The sequence below is a fragment of the Peromyscus eremicus genome, chromosome 23 (assembly GCF_949786415.1).
Source record: "Peromyscus eremicus chromosome 23, PerEre_H2_v1, whole genome shotgun sequence".
NCBI lineage: Eukaryota > Metazoa > Chordata > Mammalia > Rodentia > Cricetidae > Peromyscus > Peromyscus eremicus.
In genome coordinates this window covers 28,370,053-28,386,923 of record NC_081438.1, presented here as the reverse complement: position 1 = coordinate 28,386,923, position 16,871 = coordinate 28,370,053, and the positions used below count along the sequence as shown (strand labels likewise).

General features: G+C 51.7%; 1 protein-coding gene across 2 annotated transcripts; it reads left to right on the top strand.

The window, feature by feature from the left end:
* The first annotated feature begins 610 nt into the window (after positions 1-610).
* Positions 611-15,376, top strand: Slc29a4 (solute carrier family 29 member 4). Of its 2 annotated transcripts, none has more exons than XM_059249683.1 (10): positions 611-779; positions 4,873-5,004; positions 5,790-5,903; positions 6,567-6,658; positions 8,223-8,292; positions 10,736-10,980; positions 11,707-11,836; positions 11,928-12,115; positions 12,833-13,073; positions 14,862-15,376. In XM_059249683.1, exons 1-10 carry the CDS (start codon positions 611-613, stop codon positions 15,002-15,004), a joined length of 1,524 nt encoding a protein of 507 aa, XP_059105666.1. In that variant the 3' UTR covers positions 15,005-15,376. The 2 variants fall into 2 exon arrangements, with proteins under 2 accessions (XP_059105666.1, XP_059105665.1); XM_059249682.1 differs by having other exon boundaries at positions 6,530-6,658; positions 8,218-8,292.
* The last annotated feature ends 1,495 nt before the right edge of the window (positions 15,377-16,871 follow it).

The following is a 16,871-nucleotide window of genomic DNA, read 5'->3' as shown; positions in this document are numbered from 1 at the left end:
TTTTTTTTTTTTTTTTTTTTTTTTTTTTGGTTTTTCGAGACAGGGTTTCTTTGTGTAGCTTTGCGCCTTTCCTGGAACTCGCTTTGGAGACCAGGCTGGCCTCGAACTCACAGAGATCCGCCTGGCTCTGCCTCCCAAGTGCTGGGATTAAAGGCGTGCGCCACCACCGCCCAGCAATAAGATAATTTTTAAAAATATATTTTTAAGTGATGGGAGAAATAAAGACAGATGTGGTAGGACATTCCTGTAGTCCCAGCTCTGGGAGGCTGAAGCATGAGGATCACAAGTTCTAGGCCAGCCTGGGATGCAGAGAAAATCCTGTTTCAAAACAAAGCAGATGTATCTCAGTGGTAGAGCACCTGCCTAGAATCCCCCAGTGAGGGACTGGGGGCGTGGCTTAACTGTAGAGCACCTGCATAGCATGTATGAGTCTCTGAGCTTCATCCCCAGTTCAGCAAAATATGTTAAAACAAGTAAACAAATGGGTAAGGAATGAATGGACAGGACGACCCTCAGGCATGCAGCCTGATGACTTAGCTGTGGGAGCATGGTGTCTCCTCCCCTTACCATTTTTTCTGCCTCATCTTCTTTCCTCACAGTGTGAACTGCCATGGGCTCCATTGGAAGCCAGCGCCTCAAGGAGCCCTGCGTGGCAGCCACATCTGGCCAGAGTGTGGTGACAAGTTTCAGCTTTGACAACTTCCAGCTGGAGACAACAGCAGAGGGTGCTCAGGATCCAAGTGTCAGAGTCAGGGGTGTCCCTACTTTCACAGACTCTGGTGAGTAAGTGACACTGTCTTCCTCAGGGCCATGACTGGCCACACAGCCTCCAGTTAGTCTTTGGGGCAGCAGGAGCCTCAGGTTGTCATGGAGACTAAGAGACTCAGTCAGGGTTAGGTGGCTAGGGTAACAATTACACCTGATGTCCAGTTCTGCACTGTGTCATGTGACCTCTGCTAGTGGCCATCCACAGAGACAGGCCATGGCTGAAGAGTTTCCTTCTCTTTTGTTCTTCAAAGTAAACTGTTCCTGGCTGCAGGCAATGAGGCTTGGATAGGAAGTTCAAATTGCTGCTTCTCAGTTCCACTGTGTGATCTGGGGCAGAGACTTAAAACATCCCTGAGCCTGTTTCCCCAAACTAAAGAGCTGTCCCAACCTACTGTGCAATTGGACTTGCAGAGCAGGTCTGGGGTGGGACGTGTTCAGGTTCAGCCCTGCCCCTATCTCTGGCCTGCTTGGGGACTTGGTGCATGCTTGAAGGACAGTGCCCAGTGCAGGCCTCAAAGCAACTACAACTGAAGCAAACTTTGGTGTCCCTTAGCACCGTCCTGGGAACTGGGGACACCTGTGAGGTAGCATTTTGTGCAGCTGCTTGTTTGCAGTAGTTCTGTTTCTGGCTCGGAAACGTTCTTGGTGGAGTTCTGCTGGCTGAGCCCCATGTTGGGTTATGAAGAACACCTGCTCCTGTGCAGAGGGGTGGAGTCACTTCAGTGCCAGCCCCCAAGGATGACAGTAGACATGGTAGCGGAAGGGCCCTGGCAGACAGGGATATGTAGTGAGCAGTGCTCAGGCATCAATGCTGACTTGAACTGTAAAGCCTGCAGTTATGGTGCTCTTGGTGGTGGAGGCTGTATCAACCAGGGTTCAGTTAGAGAAAGAGAGTCAGGAAATGCTAGACAGAAGAAAGGAAGGAAGGAAGATGATAGATGATTGAAAGAGAGATAGATGGATGATGGATAGAAGATAGATAAATGATTGATTGACAGATGATTAGATAGATAGATAGATAGATAGATAGATAGATAGATAGATAGATAGATAGATAGATAGATGGACTGAGGGATGGATGGATGCTAGAAGGCCAGGTATGATGACTCATACCTATAATCTTAGCATTTGGGAAGCAGAGATAGGATTGCTAATACCCTAGACCAGCCTGGGATGCATAACTGAACTTTGTCTTAATAAAAACCAAATAAATAATAGACAACTGGCTGGGCAGTGGCAGTGCATGCCTTTAATCCCAGCACTCGGAAGGCAGAGTCAGGTGGATCTCTGTGAGTTCAAGTCCACCCTGGTCTACAGAATGAGTTCCAGGACAGCCAAGGCTGCAGAGAAACCTTGTCTTTTTTTTCTTAAGATTTATTTATTTATTATGTATACAGTGTTCTGTTTGCATGTATCCCTGCAGGCCAGAAGAGAGAGCCAGATCTCATTACAGATGGCTGTAAGGCACCATGTGGGTGCTGGGAATTGAACTCAGGACCTCTGGAAGAACAGCCAGTGTTCTTAACCTCTGAGCCATTTCTCTAGCCCCGAAACCTTGTCTTGAAAAAAACAAACAAACAAAACAACAACAAAAATAAATAAATAATAGGTATCTGAAAAGATAGATGAATAGATAAACGATAGATGGATGAGTGGGAGAGTGGATAAAGGGACAGATAGCTAAATGATAGGTGGGTGGGTGAATGGATAGGTAGATTAAATAGATCATAAATTGGGTAGATGGATAGGCAGATGGATAGAGGGATATATAGATGATGGATGAATGGAGGCTATATGGATGTATGAATGTAGATGGATGATGGATGGACAGTTGGAAGGGGTATTAGGTGAATGATGAAGGATGAATGGATGCATGAATGGATATATAGATGAATAAATAGATGATGGATAGATAGATAATGGCCAGATGGATAGATAGAAAGATGACTGAGGAATGGGTGGGTGGATGAAGGTTAGATGACAGATAGATGGATGAAGGATGGATGGATGAATAGTGGATTGGATGGATGAATGAATGGAGGATGTATGGATAGATGGATGAGTGCATGAATGGAGGATGTATGGATAGAGTATGTATGGATCGTAGTGTATGTTCATGATGTGCTCTTTCTCTGGTCCATTCGGGTTCCCTTTGCTGCCAGCAGACACCTCCCTGCCCAAAGCACTGGTCCTGGCAGGTGACCGAGCCTTTATTTCTGAAGGCTTGGGGTATTAGGGACCCTGATTGCATTGGGCTCTTGGGGTCTCCCATTAGCTGTGACACAGAGAATGGAAGTGCCCCAAGAGGCCAAGAGGCCTTTTCATATGCCAGGCATGGTCTCTTGTGTTTGTTTTGTTTTTGTTTTTTTGAGACAGGGTTTCTCTGTGTAACAGCCCTGGCTGTCCTGGAACACACTTGTAGACTAGGCTGGCTTCAAACTCACAGAAATCCACCTGCTTCTGCCTTCTGAGTGCTGGGATTAAAGGCATGAACCACCACACCTGGCCCCAAACCCATTCTTTCTCATTCCTACAGACAGCATCAACTTGCCATCCCTTTGATGGTTGGGATCAATCCCCCTTCCACAAAGGTCTTCTTCCTTGGCTGGGGACTCAGGGCCAGAGTGGCAAGCATTTATGCTCCAAACAACAAAATCATCATGTCTTAGTGTCAAAGCTGGAACTCCCTAGGTCATGGGATGAGTATGTAGCCTAGTTGGTAGAGTGCTTGCTTAGCATGTGTGAGACTCTGGGTTCCATCCATAGTATCAAGTAAATCAAGTATGGTAGTTTATGCCTATAATCCCAGCACTCAGGAGGTAGAGACAGGAGTATCGGAAGTTTAAGGTCATCCTTGGCTACATGGTGAGTCGGAGGCCAGCCTGGAGTCTTATTGGGAGTTGGGGAAAGAAGGAAAAGAAAGGAAAGAAAGAAACCCACCAGATCAGCAGGGACAGAAATGAGCATTTTTGTCAGTAGTTGTTAAAGGGACATGTCCATGTATCACAGCTATGTCCACCCTGGTTCCTGGATCCCAGCATCCTGTCTAGGGGAGACAGCTGCCCATCCAGGACACTGCATTAGAACATTAGACCTTACTAGCCCCACAAAGCATTGCCACTGGCTGATCCCATCACAGGGTCTTCAGAAGGCCACCCCACTATTTGGTCAGGCTTGCTATTCCTGTGGCAGTGGCCAGCGTGGTTGTGATGGGTGGACAATAGGTACAGTGACAGCCCTCATGGTGGCCATAGTGGCTGGGTTAGTTACTTGTCTAATGGCTGTGACAAAAATGCCTGACAAAGGCCACTTAAAGGAAGGGATAGGGGTGCTGTGGCTTGCAGTTTGAAAGATACAGTCCATTGTGGTGGAGAAGGCATAACCTGAGATCATGAGCAGAGAGAGAAGAGAGCTTTGTTCAGCTCAGCCCATGGCATTGATGTAACCCACGTTCGGGGTGGGTTTTACCATCTCATTTAACCCCATCTAGATACTCTCTCACAGACGTGGCCACCATGAGTCTAAACCCTGTCTACTTGACAATCAAGATTGGCTATCAGCAGGCCTGGGGAAGTGGTTCAATGAGTAAAACATTTGCCAAGCAAGTATGAGGATATGAGTTCAAACCCCAGAACTCATAAAAAACCAGCACAGTAGTGCACATCTGTAATCCACCTGCCTCTACCTCCAGAGTACTGGGATTAAAGACATGTGCCACCACACCCGGCTAAAATTTAAATTAAAAAAAAAAAATTAAAGGGCTGGAGAGATGGCTCAGAGGTTAAGAGTCCTTTCTGCTCTTCCAGAGGACCCAAGTTCAGTTTCCAGCACCCACGTCAGGTGGCTCACAACTGCTTGTAACTTTAACTTTAGGAAATGGGATGCCCTGTTTCTGCGAGCACACACACACACACACACATTGAAAAATAAATAAATAGATTAGGTATCATTACGGCTGTGATGTTTGTGGCCTTAAAGATAGTGATGTGGATGGCTGGGGCCCTGGTCGTCAACAGTGGCTGTGGTGGTGGCAGATGGCAGCCCTGGTGCACTGGCCACAGCCTGAGTGTGCTCACTAGTCTCTCCTGGTGTCTCCCCACTTAGCGGTAGAGGAGCCTGTGCCAGATGACCGCTACCATGCCATCTACTTTGCCATGCTGCTGGCTGGCGTGGGCTTCCTGCTGCCATACAACAGCTTTATCACTGATGTGGACTATCTTCACCACAAGTACCCAGGTGGGTCCCTCTGCCATCTACATTGCCCTCGAAGGCAGCTCAGTACCCTCTGCCTGGACCAGGGCCTTCTGGGAATCCCAAGGGGTGGGATCCTGCTTGGAGATGTTGTATGGAGAGAACTTTGAATGTGGTTTTTGGGGACCCAGCAGGGAACTGTACCAAGCTGGGTGGATGAGTAACTGTGGCGTGGACTTTATCTGGAGAATGTAGTTGTTACTTTCTTGTTGCTATGGTAAAAAGGCCTGGCAAAAGCCACTGAAGGGAGAGAGGAACTTGTTCTGACTTATGGTTTGCTGGATATTGTCCACCCTGGGAGAGAAGGCTGGGAAGGCTTGGTGGAGGGAGCGGGAGGCTGGCTGGTCACATTGCAGTCACACTCCGGAAGCAGAGAGTGAGCTGGAAGTGGTTCCCCCTGTAAAATCCCAAGACCCTCCCTGGTGACTGACATCCTCCAGTGAGGCTCCACCCCCTAAAGGGTCTGCAGCCTTCTCAAACAGCAGCACCAGCTGGGGACCAAGTGTTCCAGCGTGTGAGCCCATGGGGACAGTTCACATTTAAACCTCGACAAGGGAGAAAGGTAGGCTATGGACCTACGTGTGGAGGCTGAGTTACCCAGGGACCAACATGGCAGGCCGAGGGACAACTGTCAAGTATGTGAATCTCCTCTCCTCAGGGTAGCCACTGATTCGTGCTGAGCAATCAGCCCCTGGGGGAGAGTGAAGAGCCCTTGCAGGGGTGAGTGCAGAGGTTGAGAGTCCCTGAGTCACTGTCTCTCTTATATCCAGGGACCTCCATTGTGTTCGACATGAGCCTCACCTATATCTTGGTGGCACTGGCGGCTGTGCTTCTAAACAACGTTGTGGTGGAGAGGTTGAACCTGCACACTAGGATCACCACAGGTATTCAAAGCTACTCTATGCTGCCCCCCCCCCCAGAGGCTCTAAGCGCCTCAGTCCATGGCACCTGCCCACCCAGCTTCCTAGCCTTGTCTGTGAAACACGTGCTTTTTCCTTATTTTTAATAATTTATTTTATGTGCATTGGTGTGAAGGTGTTAGATCCCCTGGAACTAGAGTCACAGACAGTTGTGAGCTGACATATAGGTGCTGGGAATTGAACCCAGGTCCTCTGGAAGAGCAGCCAGTGCTCCCAACCGCTGAGTGATCTCTCCAGCTCCACACATGCTTTTTCTAGGACCACTGTGGGCTTTGTGCTTGGAAGTCAGCATCAGGCCACTTGCCAGTACAATGGCAAACGCTTCCACAGGCTCTTGTGACCCCTAAGTTAGAGCCCTAGATCCCCCCATAAAGTGGCTTTCAGCTTCAAGGCTCAGCTCCGATGACTACTCCTCCAGAAAACCCTCAGAATTTCCCTGTAGACTCTCCTGGAGTCTTCTAACTGCCTAATATTCTAGGGGACAGGTAGCCACAGTGTCTGAGACATAGCTCTCTGGAAAATGGGGTGAGGCGGAAGGAGTGCCCACCTGGTGCTCACCGTGCCCCTCATGACTTCTCTGCTCCCTGCAGGCTACCTCCTCGCCTTGGGTCCCCTGCTCTTTATCAGCATATGTGATGTGTGGCTTCAGCTCTTCTCTCACGACCAGGCTTACGCCATCAACCTGGCCGCTGTGGGTACTGTGGCCTTTGGATGCACAGGTAGGGAGTGGGGTCAGGATGCACCAGAAGGGCTGAGCCTAAGTGCTCTGTGGCCTTGTTGCACAGGTAACACACTCTACAAGGTGAGTCAGTCCAGGTGCTGGCCATGTGTCTATGAATACACCAGAACACGTGTACACACCACACACATGCACACATAGGCACCAAGGGGACTCTCATGTGGCACAGGTTTGGAATGCAGCCCCCTGGTTCTCTTGAACTCCATATCCTCCTGTCTCTACCTCCTTCATGCTAGGATCACAAGCATGCACTCCCACACCCAGATTATGCAGTGCTGGGCACAGAACCCAGGGCATCATGGATGCCAGGCAACCTCTTGTACTAGCTAAGCTCACTCCCTCTTTTTTACTGAGACAGTCTCAAGCAGTCCAGGCAGGCTGGCTTTGAACCCCTAATCCTGCTGCCTCCAGCTCCCAAGTATTGACATTACGCATGTACATCCACACACTCAGCTCAGCTCTCCCTTGCTTTTTTTTTTTTTTTTTTTTTTTTTTTTTTTTTTTTTGGTTTTTTTTGGTTTTTTGAGACAGGGTTTCTCTGTGTAGCTTTGCGCCTTTCCTGGAATTCACTTTGGAGATCAGGCTGGCCTCGAACTCACAGAGATCCACCTGTGTAGCTAGAGTTTTCCTGACTGGCCCACAGTCAGGACAAATCTCTGACACCCGCCAGTCCCACAGCCACTCAGACCCAACCAAGTAAACACAGAGACTTATATTGCTTACAAACTGTATGGCCGTGGCAGGCTTCTTGCTAACTGTTCTTACAGCTTAAATTAATCCATTTCTATTAATCTATACCTTGCCACATGGCTCGTGGCTTACCGGCATCTTCACATGCGGCTTGTCATGGTGGCGGCTGGCAGTGTCTCCCCACCCAGCTTCCTGTTCTCTCCATTCTCCTCTCTGTTAGTCCCGCCTATACTTCCTGCCTGGCCACTGGCCAATCAGTGATTTATTTATTGACCAATCAGCAACACATTTGACATACAGACCATCCCACAGCACACCTGCCTCTGCCTCCCAAGTGCTGGGATTAAAGGCATGCGCCGCCGCCGCCGCCGCCGCCGCCACCACCACCACCACCACCACCACCACCACCACCCGGCTCTCCCTTGTTTTTACTACATGGTCCAACCCCATCAGAAATGGGGCGGGAGCTGTGTTCCATAGAGCCACTCAGAGATTTAGGTTGACAGCCCCATTTCAACTGATAGCCTCTACCATCACTACTATTGGAAAAAAAGGCTGAGAGTAAGTTTGACCTGTCTCATCCAGCAAGGGACGTGTATCATCTCCACTTGCATCAGACAGTACTTGTCAGTGACCTTGAACCCCAGGGGCAGGGAAGTGGTTGCTCTGTGTGCTATGTTCAGGGCAACTGTTTCCTTCCCATGTTGCTGTATGGCTGTGTTAAATCTCACCACCGCTCTAGTGTTAGGCTCTCTGAGCACCTGTCCTCCAGTGCCAACATAACACGGGTGGTTCATATTGCCTCTGTGTCAAATGATATCTGACCACTTCCTCCCTCTCTCTCTTAAGTGCAGCAATCTAGCTTCTATGGCTACACAGGATTACTGCCCAAGAGGTACACGCAGGGGGTGATGACTGGAGAGAGTGAGTATTGAGACCCCCAAGGGGGCACCAGTCTGGGAAGCCTACTGGGCATGTCCTAGTTAGGGAAGTGTTCCAGAAAGCTCTACACATGCTGGATTGGGGATGGTGACTGTCGATGGCAAGGGATGGACCGATAGGTGGGAGGGACATGTGTGCACACCTATGTGTGGAATTCCTTTGCAGCGTGAGAGCCACAGTTCCAGTGAGTATTCAGGTGGGGATATTTGCGTACCCATTGTGTGATTTTTTTCCAGAGAGATGTAATCAAATGTCTGCTCACTCCAGATAGGACACCATTGGTATACCAAAACCCATGCCACCCAGTCTAGATTTGCTGCACCTATGGGTTTGTTAGGACTGACTTACAGGAGCATCACTGGGAAGCCCACCCCAGGCCCGGTGTTAACCGGGGAAAACTGTGTGCCTGGGCTCCTGGCACAGCCTGCCGGCAGCTCTGCTGCTGGTGGGAGATTCTCCTCCCCGCAGCGATTGCTACTGCTTGGATAACCTTCAGGAGGGGCCTTGAGAATCTTGTGTGGTTCAGCTAGACTTTTAATCTTTATTTCTTGAGTCTTTTGAACCTTCCTCCTTCCTTTAGGAGGGAGTGTTTCAATTTTAGAAATTTGCAAAATTGTGTGTCTGTGTGTGTGTGCGCTCAGGACCAAATCCTCCTCAAATTCCCCCTATCCACCACCACCAGACACCCTTGCTTATCACTCTGCTACTTAAACCCTTTTGTCTGCCAAGCCACATCCCAGATGCCCCTTTCTGATACACAGCACCCTTGCACAAGTCTGAAATTTACCCCATGTCCAGACCTCAAAAGACCTCTGGACATGCCCTCCAGGAGGACTCCAAGTATGTCCCATCCCACCCTCTATTCTGTAGCTAGTCACAACCCAGCAAGAAGCTGGGCCCAACCATCATCCTCAGGGGCTGCTCTCCGAATCTCGGCTTCTTCTGCAATGTATTGCCTGGAACATCAAATCACACCACCTAGAGCTGACTTCTGAAGGTGGTCAGCACACAGGTGGCTTTGCAAGCCAGAAGATTTTTCCCAAGTGTTGAGATTCCAGGCATGTGCCACCTCTCTCTCTCTCTCTCTCTCTCTCTCTCTCTCTCTCTCTCTCTCTCTCTCTCTCTCTTTTCTTCTTTGGTTTTTTTTTTTTTTTTTTTTTTCCGAGACAAGGGTTTCTCTGTGTAGCTGTGTAGCTTTGGTGCTGTCCTGGATCTCTCTCTGTAGCCCAGGCTGGCCTTGAACTCACAGAGATTCACCTGACTCTGCCTTCCGAGTGCTGGGATTAAAGGAGTGTGCCACCACCGCCCAGCCCCACCACACTCTCTTTACCAAGGGTTGGAAGTAGAACCCAAGACATCACACATGTTTAATAAGCACTCTACCAACTGAGCCACATTCCTAACCCAAACCAGTAGATTTTGTGGTGGAATCAGTGTGGCTAGCCCATCAGGATGGTGTTGGTGTACTGATTTGGTAGCCAAGAGCCCCTCAACACAGACTTACTTAGAGCCCTGCCCATCTTCATCCACTCATGGCGGACATGACTAGTCTTGCCCCACACTGCTCTGCGGCTGTGGGTTGAACTTAAGCAAAACTCTACGTGCTCTCTGCAGCAGTCCTGCCTGCCTTGACCCTGACACCCTCCTCCAGCCGGCCCCTGCTGGGGGTATTTCACACACCCTTGTGACTGTTGTTCACTTGGAGTGCTCACTCTCAGTCTGTGTGCCTGGCTCTCCAGTACCGCAGACCCCCTGGCTTAACTGTCCCTCCCAGGGACCGCTACTCTGATCCTTCCCCTCTGGACACGTCTTCTGCCACAGTGTATACCCTGTACCACTGTTGTGTGTTTCCATGGCTTATCTGTGGCCTCTCTCCATTAAGCCTAGGAAGGCAGGGCCTTGTGTCCTCCCTGTGGAGTACCTCAGGTCAGGACACCAGCTCAGTGATGCTGCCCATGGTGTGAAGTGACGGGGGTGGGGGTGGGGGTTGAGAGCAGCAGCAGTCCTGGGGGAAGGGGAGCTGAAGCAGGCTGTATGGGTAGACGGGCAGTGAATCTAGGAGTGGGTGGGACTAGTGAGATCAGGCTCAGCTGGGCTGGGGGTCGGGAGACAAGACATAGGGTGAGGGGCTTCAAGTGGCTGGGGGAGGGCTTGGAGAGAAGTTGGGGCCTTGGACAGGATGGAACTGGCAGAGATCAGCAAAGTAGGGTGGGGCTGGGAGAAGCTGGGGCCTTGGACAGGATGGCGGGTGGAGCCTGGTAGGACGGTAGACCAGGTACTGTGGATTGGGACTGGAGCAGCGGGTGGATGGAGTGGGTAGGACTCAGTGAGGGAAGACTGGTGGTGGATGGGATGGAGTCGGGGTAGGGGTGGCGTGGGTGAGAGAGGCCTTGGGAATGCTCAGTAGCCACTGCCTCACCTCCAGGCACCGCAGGGGTGATGATCTCTCTGAGCCGGATCCTCACTAAACTGCTGCTCCCAGATGAGCGGGCCAGCACCATCATCTTCTTCCTGGTCTCCGCGGGCCTGGAGCTGCTGTGCTTCCTGTTGCACCTGCTGGTGCGGCGCAGCCGATTTGTACTCTACTACACCACACGGCCCCGCGACAGCCGCCCCATCCGGGCAGGTTACCGAGTGCACCACGATGTCGCATCAGGAGACATCCACTTTGTAAGTGCGGTGGTCTGGCCTGGCCTCATTCTCCCACACAGGTGTCTGAATATGATCTCAGGCTGCAGGCTTGCTTCTGTACTCTGAGACATTCCATCCTGTGGGCTGTTTCAGCCTTCCAGAGCACCATGGAGAGTCTGTGACCCTCCACCAGCTGTGGCATCCCACATCTGTGGCCCAAGACTCTCTTCAGCTCCTGTGACCAACCTGCTAGGACACCCTGTTGGGACAGCGGGAGGTGATGGTTTTTCAGCTATGGCCAGAGAGAAGAGCCCAGGGTGTGTGGCAAATCTCCAAAGCCTGATGGGGGAGAACCCCAGGGCCATGAAAGTGGGGTCCAAAGAAGTCCAATAGATGGAAGGCAAGGGAATCCTGTGATGAACTCCCTTCCGTCACAGCTCAGGGGTGCTCCAAGGGTAGCCTCAATACCCACCCCGTGAGTGGTTGGCTGTAGCCTGGGAAGGCCAATTCACAGTTCTGGAAAGCTAGAGTGCCCTCTGGTGGTTATATGCTGCATACCACCTCCGCTCTCACCCACCTCAGGGCTCGGAGGAGGGAGGCTACTGATGGTGACTGCTAGCTGGGTGGAGGGAAAGACGACAGGTAAGCATGGCCCTTGATACGGAAGTGCACACAGTAGGCGCTGACTGAATGTCTGGATGACTGTGGCTATACCATTTGCCCTGGGTACCTGGCCCATGACTCCCATCATCCCCTTCTACCCAGGAGCACCAAACCCCATCCCTGTCCAGCAGCAGGTCCCCGAAGGACAGCCCAGCCCACAGCAACAGTGGGGCCTACATGCGTTTTGATGTGCCTCAGCCACGAGTCAAACGAAACTGGCCCACCTTCAGAGGTCAGTATGAGGCACTGTGGGGCTGTCACCCAGGCTTGAGACATCAGGGGACCCATGAACACCACCCTCTAACACGCCTCAATCCCCCTAGCCCTGCTGTTGCACCGGTACGTTGTGGCGCGGGTCATCTGGGCCGACATGCTGTCCATTGCGGTGACCTACTTCATTACACTGTGCCTGTTTCCTGGCCTGGAGTCCGAGATCCGCCACTGCGTGCTGGGCGAGTGGCTGCCCATCCTGGTCATGGCTGTGTTCAACCTGTCAGACTTTGTGGGCAAGGTGAGACACAGGGTGGCTTTGGGGAGTCCCAGGAAGGCTCTGGTCTTTCTGGGGCAACCCCAGACTGAGGGTTCATGTGAGTTCCAGGTGGGGAGGGTGGAAGTCATGGAGTACTGGCATCTCTAACCCTGACCTGTGGAGTATAGCCCCTGCCTGGTTTCTCTGGCGTCAAGTGCATTTCAGGCTAGAATCAACCCCAGTTCTCCTGCCTCATGGTCACTAGTGGATCCCTCTGAGGATGATACAGGCACAGGCTGCTAGCTGAGCAGCACATCTGTCACACAAGTAGAAGGGATTGGTGGTCAGAGGTGGAATGGGACCCCAGCCACCCTGCAGCTCAGATGAGCCATGTCTCTTTGTGGCCAGTTTTGCTGTTACTGTGTTTTATGAAGTATGGAGGATGAGACCCAGGGCCTTGCCCTTTTCATTTGACCACTGAGCAACCCTATCCCCCACCGCCCCCTCAGAAATGCTCTAGAATCCCCCAGTGAGGTGTTGGGGGAGTGGCTTAGCAGCAGAGTGCTTGCCTAGCACATTCCAGGTCTCATCCCCCATCACCAGTACTGAAGAGGGAAAAAAGTACATGCAATGCTTTGGAGGGCCTTGCAGAGTGAGCTGGATGGAGCACGGTGCCAGGGGACAGGCTGTAGCTTGAGTGTCTGGTAGAGAGGCAGGCTCCTGGCTCAGTGGGTGACTCACACTCCCTGTTACCTGCAGATCCTGGCGGCCTTACCCGTGGACTGGCGGGGCACTCATCTGCTGGCCTGTTCTTGCCTTCGTGTGGTCTTCATCCCCCTCTTCATCCTGTGTGTCTACCCCAGTGGCATGCCTGCCCTCCGCCACCCTGCCTGGCCCTGTGTCTTCTCGCTGCTAATGGGCATCAGCAATGGCTACTTTGGCAGTGTGCCCATGATCCTGGCAGCCGGTAAAGTGAGCCCCAAGCAGCGGGAACTGGCAGGTAAGACTCACTGGCCTCAGGGACACCCAGGGCTCCCTTTTGATAGCCTAGTGCCCTTCTAGAAAGGAAACTGAGGCCTGGAGAAGCCAAGGGGAGCCAGTGAGTGAGAAAATATATTTGGTCCCAAGGGTTAAGTGACAAGGAAGTTGTAGGTATGAGGACATCTGTAAGTAACGTCTTTATTTCGTTCATTCATTCATTCATTCATTCACTCATTCTGCTACTACTTGGGGAGCCTGTATGTCTGGCACTCTCCTGGGCAGTGGAGACATGATGCCGCCCACATTTGCAGGGTTACAGTCCTGAGATGGAGACAGCCAATAAACAAAGAGATAACAAACAGATGGGATATGTTTCACGGCGGTAAGTCCTAGGAGTTATGTTAGAGAAGTGGGGGCAGATACAGGGATTGGGGGGGGGTATGGTATAATGTGAACAATCTTGCAAGATTTTACTGAGGAGGTGGCTTTTGAGCAAAATCCTGGAGGAAGAAGTGAGGGAGACAGGTACGGGAAGCTGCCAGAAATGGCATCCAAGCAGAAGGAGCCATATGTGCAAAGGTCCCACGCACCTGCCTTTGATCTCCCAGTGAGGCCAGGTGGAGGCCAGGTGGACGGAGAGGGAGCAGACAGGGATGAAGTTATTCAAAAACGTCTGCAGTGGTCCAGGCCTGAGGACAGGCTTGTGTGGAGGTGGGGGAAGGGCTGGTATTAGAACCTGTCTCAGTGGTTCTCAGGGTTAGCTGATAGATGGAGAGATGAGGTCTAAGAGAGTCAAACTTCCAGTTTTGGGGCCTCCTGCTGAAGGTGAGGCTGGTATTGCCATGGACTGATAGGGAAGTGAAGGAAGGGGCATCCAGGTCAGATGTGGGGCATACTGAATTGTCCCCAAGAAGGAGACAGCTGGAGGCAGGAGGCAATAGATAAAAATGGAAAGAAGCCAGGCCTGATGGGTGTAGGCCTGTCATCTAGCTCCTCAGGAGGCTAAGGCAGGAGGATTCCTGATTTGAGGTAAATGAGAACACTTTCAAAATAAAAAAAGTAAAAAGAGGCCAGAAAATGTAGCTCCGTGGTAGAACCCCTGCCTAGAATCCCCTAGTGAGGGGCTGGGGTGTGGCTCAGTGGTAGAGCACCTGCCTAGAATCCCCTAGTGAGGGGCTGGGGTGTGGCTCAGTGGTAGAGCACCTGCCTAGAATCCCCAGTGAGGGGCTGGGGTGTGGCTCAGTGGTAGAGCACCTGCCTAGAATCCCCAGTGAGGGGCTGGGGTGTGGCTCAGGGGTAGATAATTGGCTTAGTTTGTGAAAAGCTACATATTCTATCTCTAAGACTGGAAAGAAAGAAAGAAAGAAAGAAAGAAAGAAAGAAAGAAAGAAAGAAAGAAAGAAAGAAAGAAAGAAAGAAAGAAAGAAAGAAAGAAAGAAAGAAAGAAAGAGAAAGAAAGAAGAAAGGAAGAAAGGGAGAGAGAGAGAGGGAGGGAGGGAGGGAGGGAGGGGAGGGAGGGATGGAGAGAAGGAAGAGAATGAAGAAGGAAGGGAAGGGAAGGGCAGAGAAGTAGGCAAGACCTCAGGGACTCCAGTGAGATCACTCCTAAAAGACCCAAAATTGAGACAGTGGGTTTCTAGGGGAGGAGTACTTAACACAGGATGTCACAGGCTTTTGGGCACTGACAGTTGTCACCATAGTGCACACCCGAGAAGCCATGGCCACAGAAATTGTCCAGCACAGTGTGGCCTCGGCTCCCATGGCTGCTCTTCGCCCCTTACTCAGGTCAGGTCACTCTTGCCCACAGGAAACACCATGACTGTGTCCTATATGTCGGGGCTGACCCTGGGCTCTGCTGTTGCCTACTGCACCTACAGCCTCACCCGTGACGCCCACAGCAGCTGCTTCCAAACAGCCACCGCCAATGACTCCATCCCCGTCGGCCCCTGAGCCAGACCCACCTGACCCTGCCCACTGCCCAGGGAGGGCTGCTCAGGCCAGCCACCCCAAGGCCTGAGGACCCTCCCCACCCTTGCCTCAGTGCCTGCGGGGTCCTGGCCGCCTCCTAAGCCACTAAAGCCACCTCGCCACTTCGTTCCAGCTGTCCACTGCAGTTGGAACATGTCTTCACCACCCTGGACACCGCCTACCCATGTGTTCTGTGTTTGATCAGACAACTGCTCTTCATCCTCTACGTCCAGAGGCCCAACATTTGTCCTGTCAGCATGATGGGGTTATTCAGACTCAAAGCCATCCAGAATGGCTGACCACAAGTCTGAGTGACTCCCTTCCCTATGACCCCGCTGTGGGGTCTGCTGCAAAGGTCCCTTGGTCTTCAATGTCGTTTTCACTTATTGGGTAGGTGGTACATCCTCATGAGTGTTAGAAATCTTGAAGGAAAGGGGCAGTCCCTCGTCCCATTTTCTCCCCTTCTTAGACACTTCACACACACACACACACACACACACACAGAGAGAGAGAGAGAGAGAGAGAGAGAGAGAGAGAGAGAGAGAGAGAGAGAGAGGAGAGAGAGAGAGAGAGAGAGAGAGAGAGAGAGAGAGAGAGAGAGAGAGAGCGCATTAAGTGTGGAAAACTCATTCCTGGGTCTACACAGGCCTCCCGTAGTCATAGCTGCAGAGCTGACCTGGGTGTACCCACCTGAGGTAGAGGACTTCGCCCACGCACCCCCCTAGAGCACAGGCTAAGGGTCATGCTTAACAGGGAGGTCCTCCCATTTCCTCCCCAGCGCCACTCAACCTATCCATAATGCAAGACAGCCGAGATCCACTCGTGACCTAGGCCACCCCGCCCCTGTCCATTGAGAATCAAGTAGTAACATGACCCACTTGAAACCCTGGCAAATGACAGTGAGCTGGGGAGTGGGGTCACTGGGTGGTGGGGTTGGCTGTGGGGCCTCTGGCCAAAGATGGCTTTTGCTGAGCCAGGACACTTGCCTCTCTGCACACTCTGGCCCCAGCTGTGACCACCCTGTACCAACCCCTGCTGTGTCCCGTCTACCTATGTGTCCTCTGACTACCGCACTGGCCATTAAAGATGGCAGAGACTGCCCACTGCTGTCCCTCACTGGGTGTTTGTGGGGGGAGTGGGGGGAACTGAGCCACTGGGGGTAGGGTGGGGAGATTAAAATGGGGCCCTGGTGGATTGTCTTCTCCACAATGCTGAGACCTTTATGGTCCCACCTATGAAGCAGCCCCACCTGCCCTGAGCTAGGTGTTTTTAGAGCGGATGGTTGGTCAGGGGCCTGTTCTTCGTGCCTAGTGCTGACCATCTGGAGCTTGCGTTGGCCCCTAGTGACCATTGGCCCCATGAGGATTCCCATCTGGTGCATTGGAAGAAGAGCTCAGAAGGGAGTGATTTGGTCCAGGAGGTGGGTTGCTCAGGAATGGAGTCTTCCTGTTGCAGTCTCTCCAGCTCTGGTGATGATTTGGAGTCTCTCTCTCTCTCCTCTCTCTCTCTCTCTCTCTCTCTCTCTCTCTCTCTCTCTCTCTCTCTCTCTCTCTCTCTCTCTCTCTCTCTGTTATGCATGTATATGTGCAGAGACCAGAGGAAGACCCCCAACATCTACTGTCACTGTCACATCCCCTCTGCCTTATCTAGTCTCTCACCACAGCTGCTCCTCAACATTTTAGGCTAGACTGGCTGGCCAGCAAGCTCCTGGAATCTGCCCACTACCACCCACTGGCTGTATCGTACTTTCTTTTTTTTTTTTTTTGAGTTCTGGGGATTTGAACTCAGTCCTCATGCTTGTATAGCACTCACTGAGCCACCTTGCAAGGACCAGAAGCATCCTTTCACT

What these genes read in the sequence shown, in the direction of transcription:
- Slc29a4 (XM_059249682.1), top strand. Translation starts at nt 611, where the DNA reads ATGGGCTCCATTGGAAGCCAGCGCCTCAAGGAGCCCTGCGTGGCAGCC. An exon ending in GCACACTAGGATCACCACAG is followed by an intron (nt 5,904 to 6,529) that starts GTATTCAAAGCT and finishes TGCTCCCTGCAG; the next exon opens with GCTACCTCCTCGCCTTGGGT. An exon ending in GGGGGTGATGACTGGAGAGA is followed by an intron (nt 8,293 to 10,735) that starts GTGAGTATTGAG and finishes CCTCACCTCCAG; the next exon opens with GCACCGCAGGGGTGATGATC.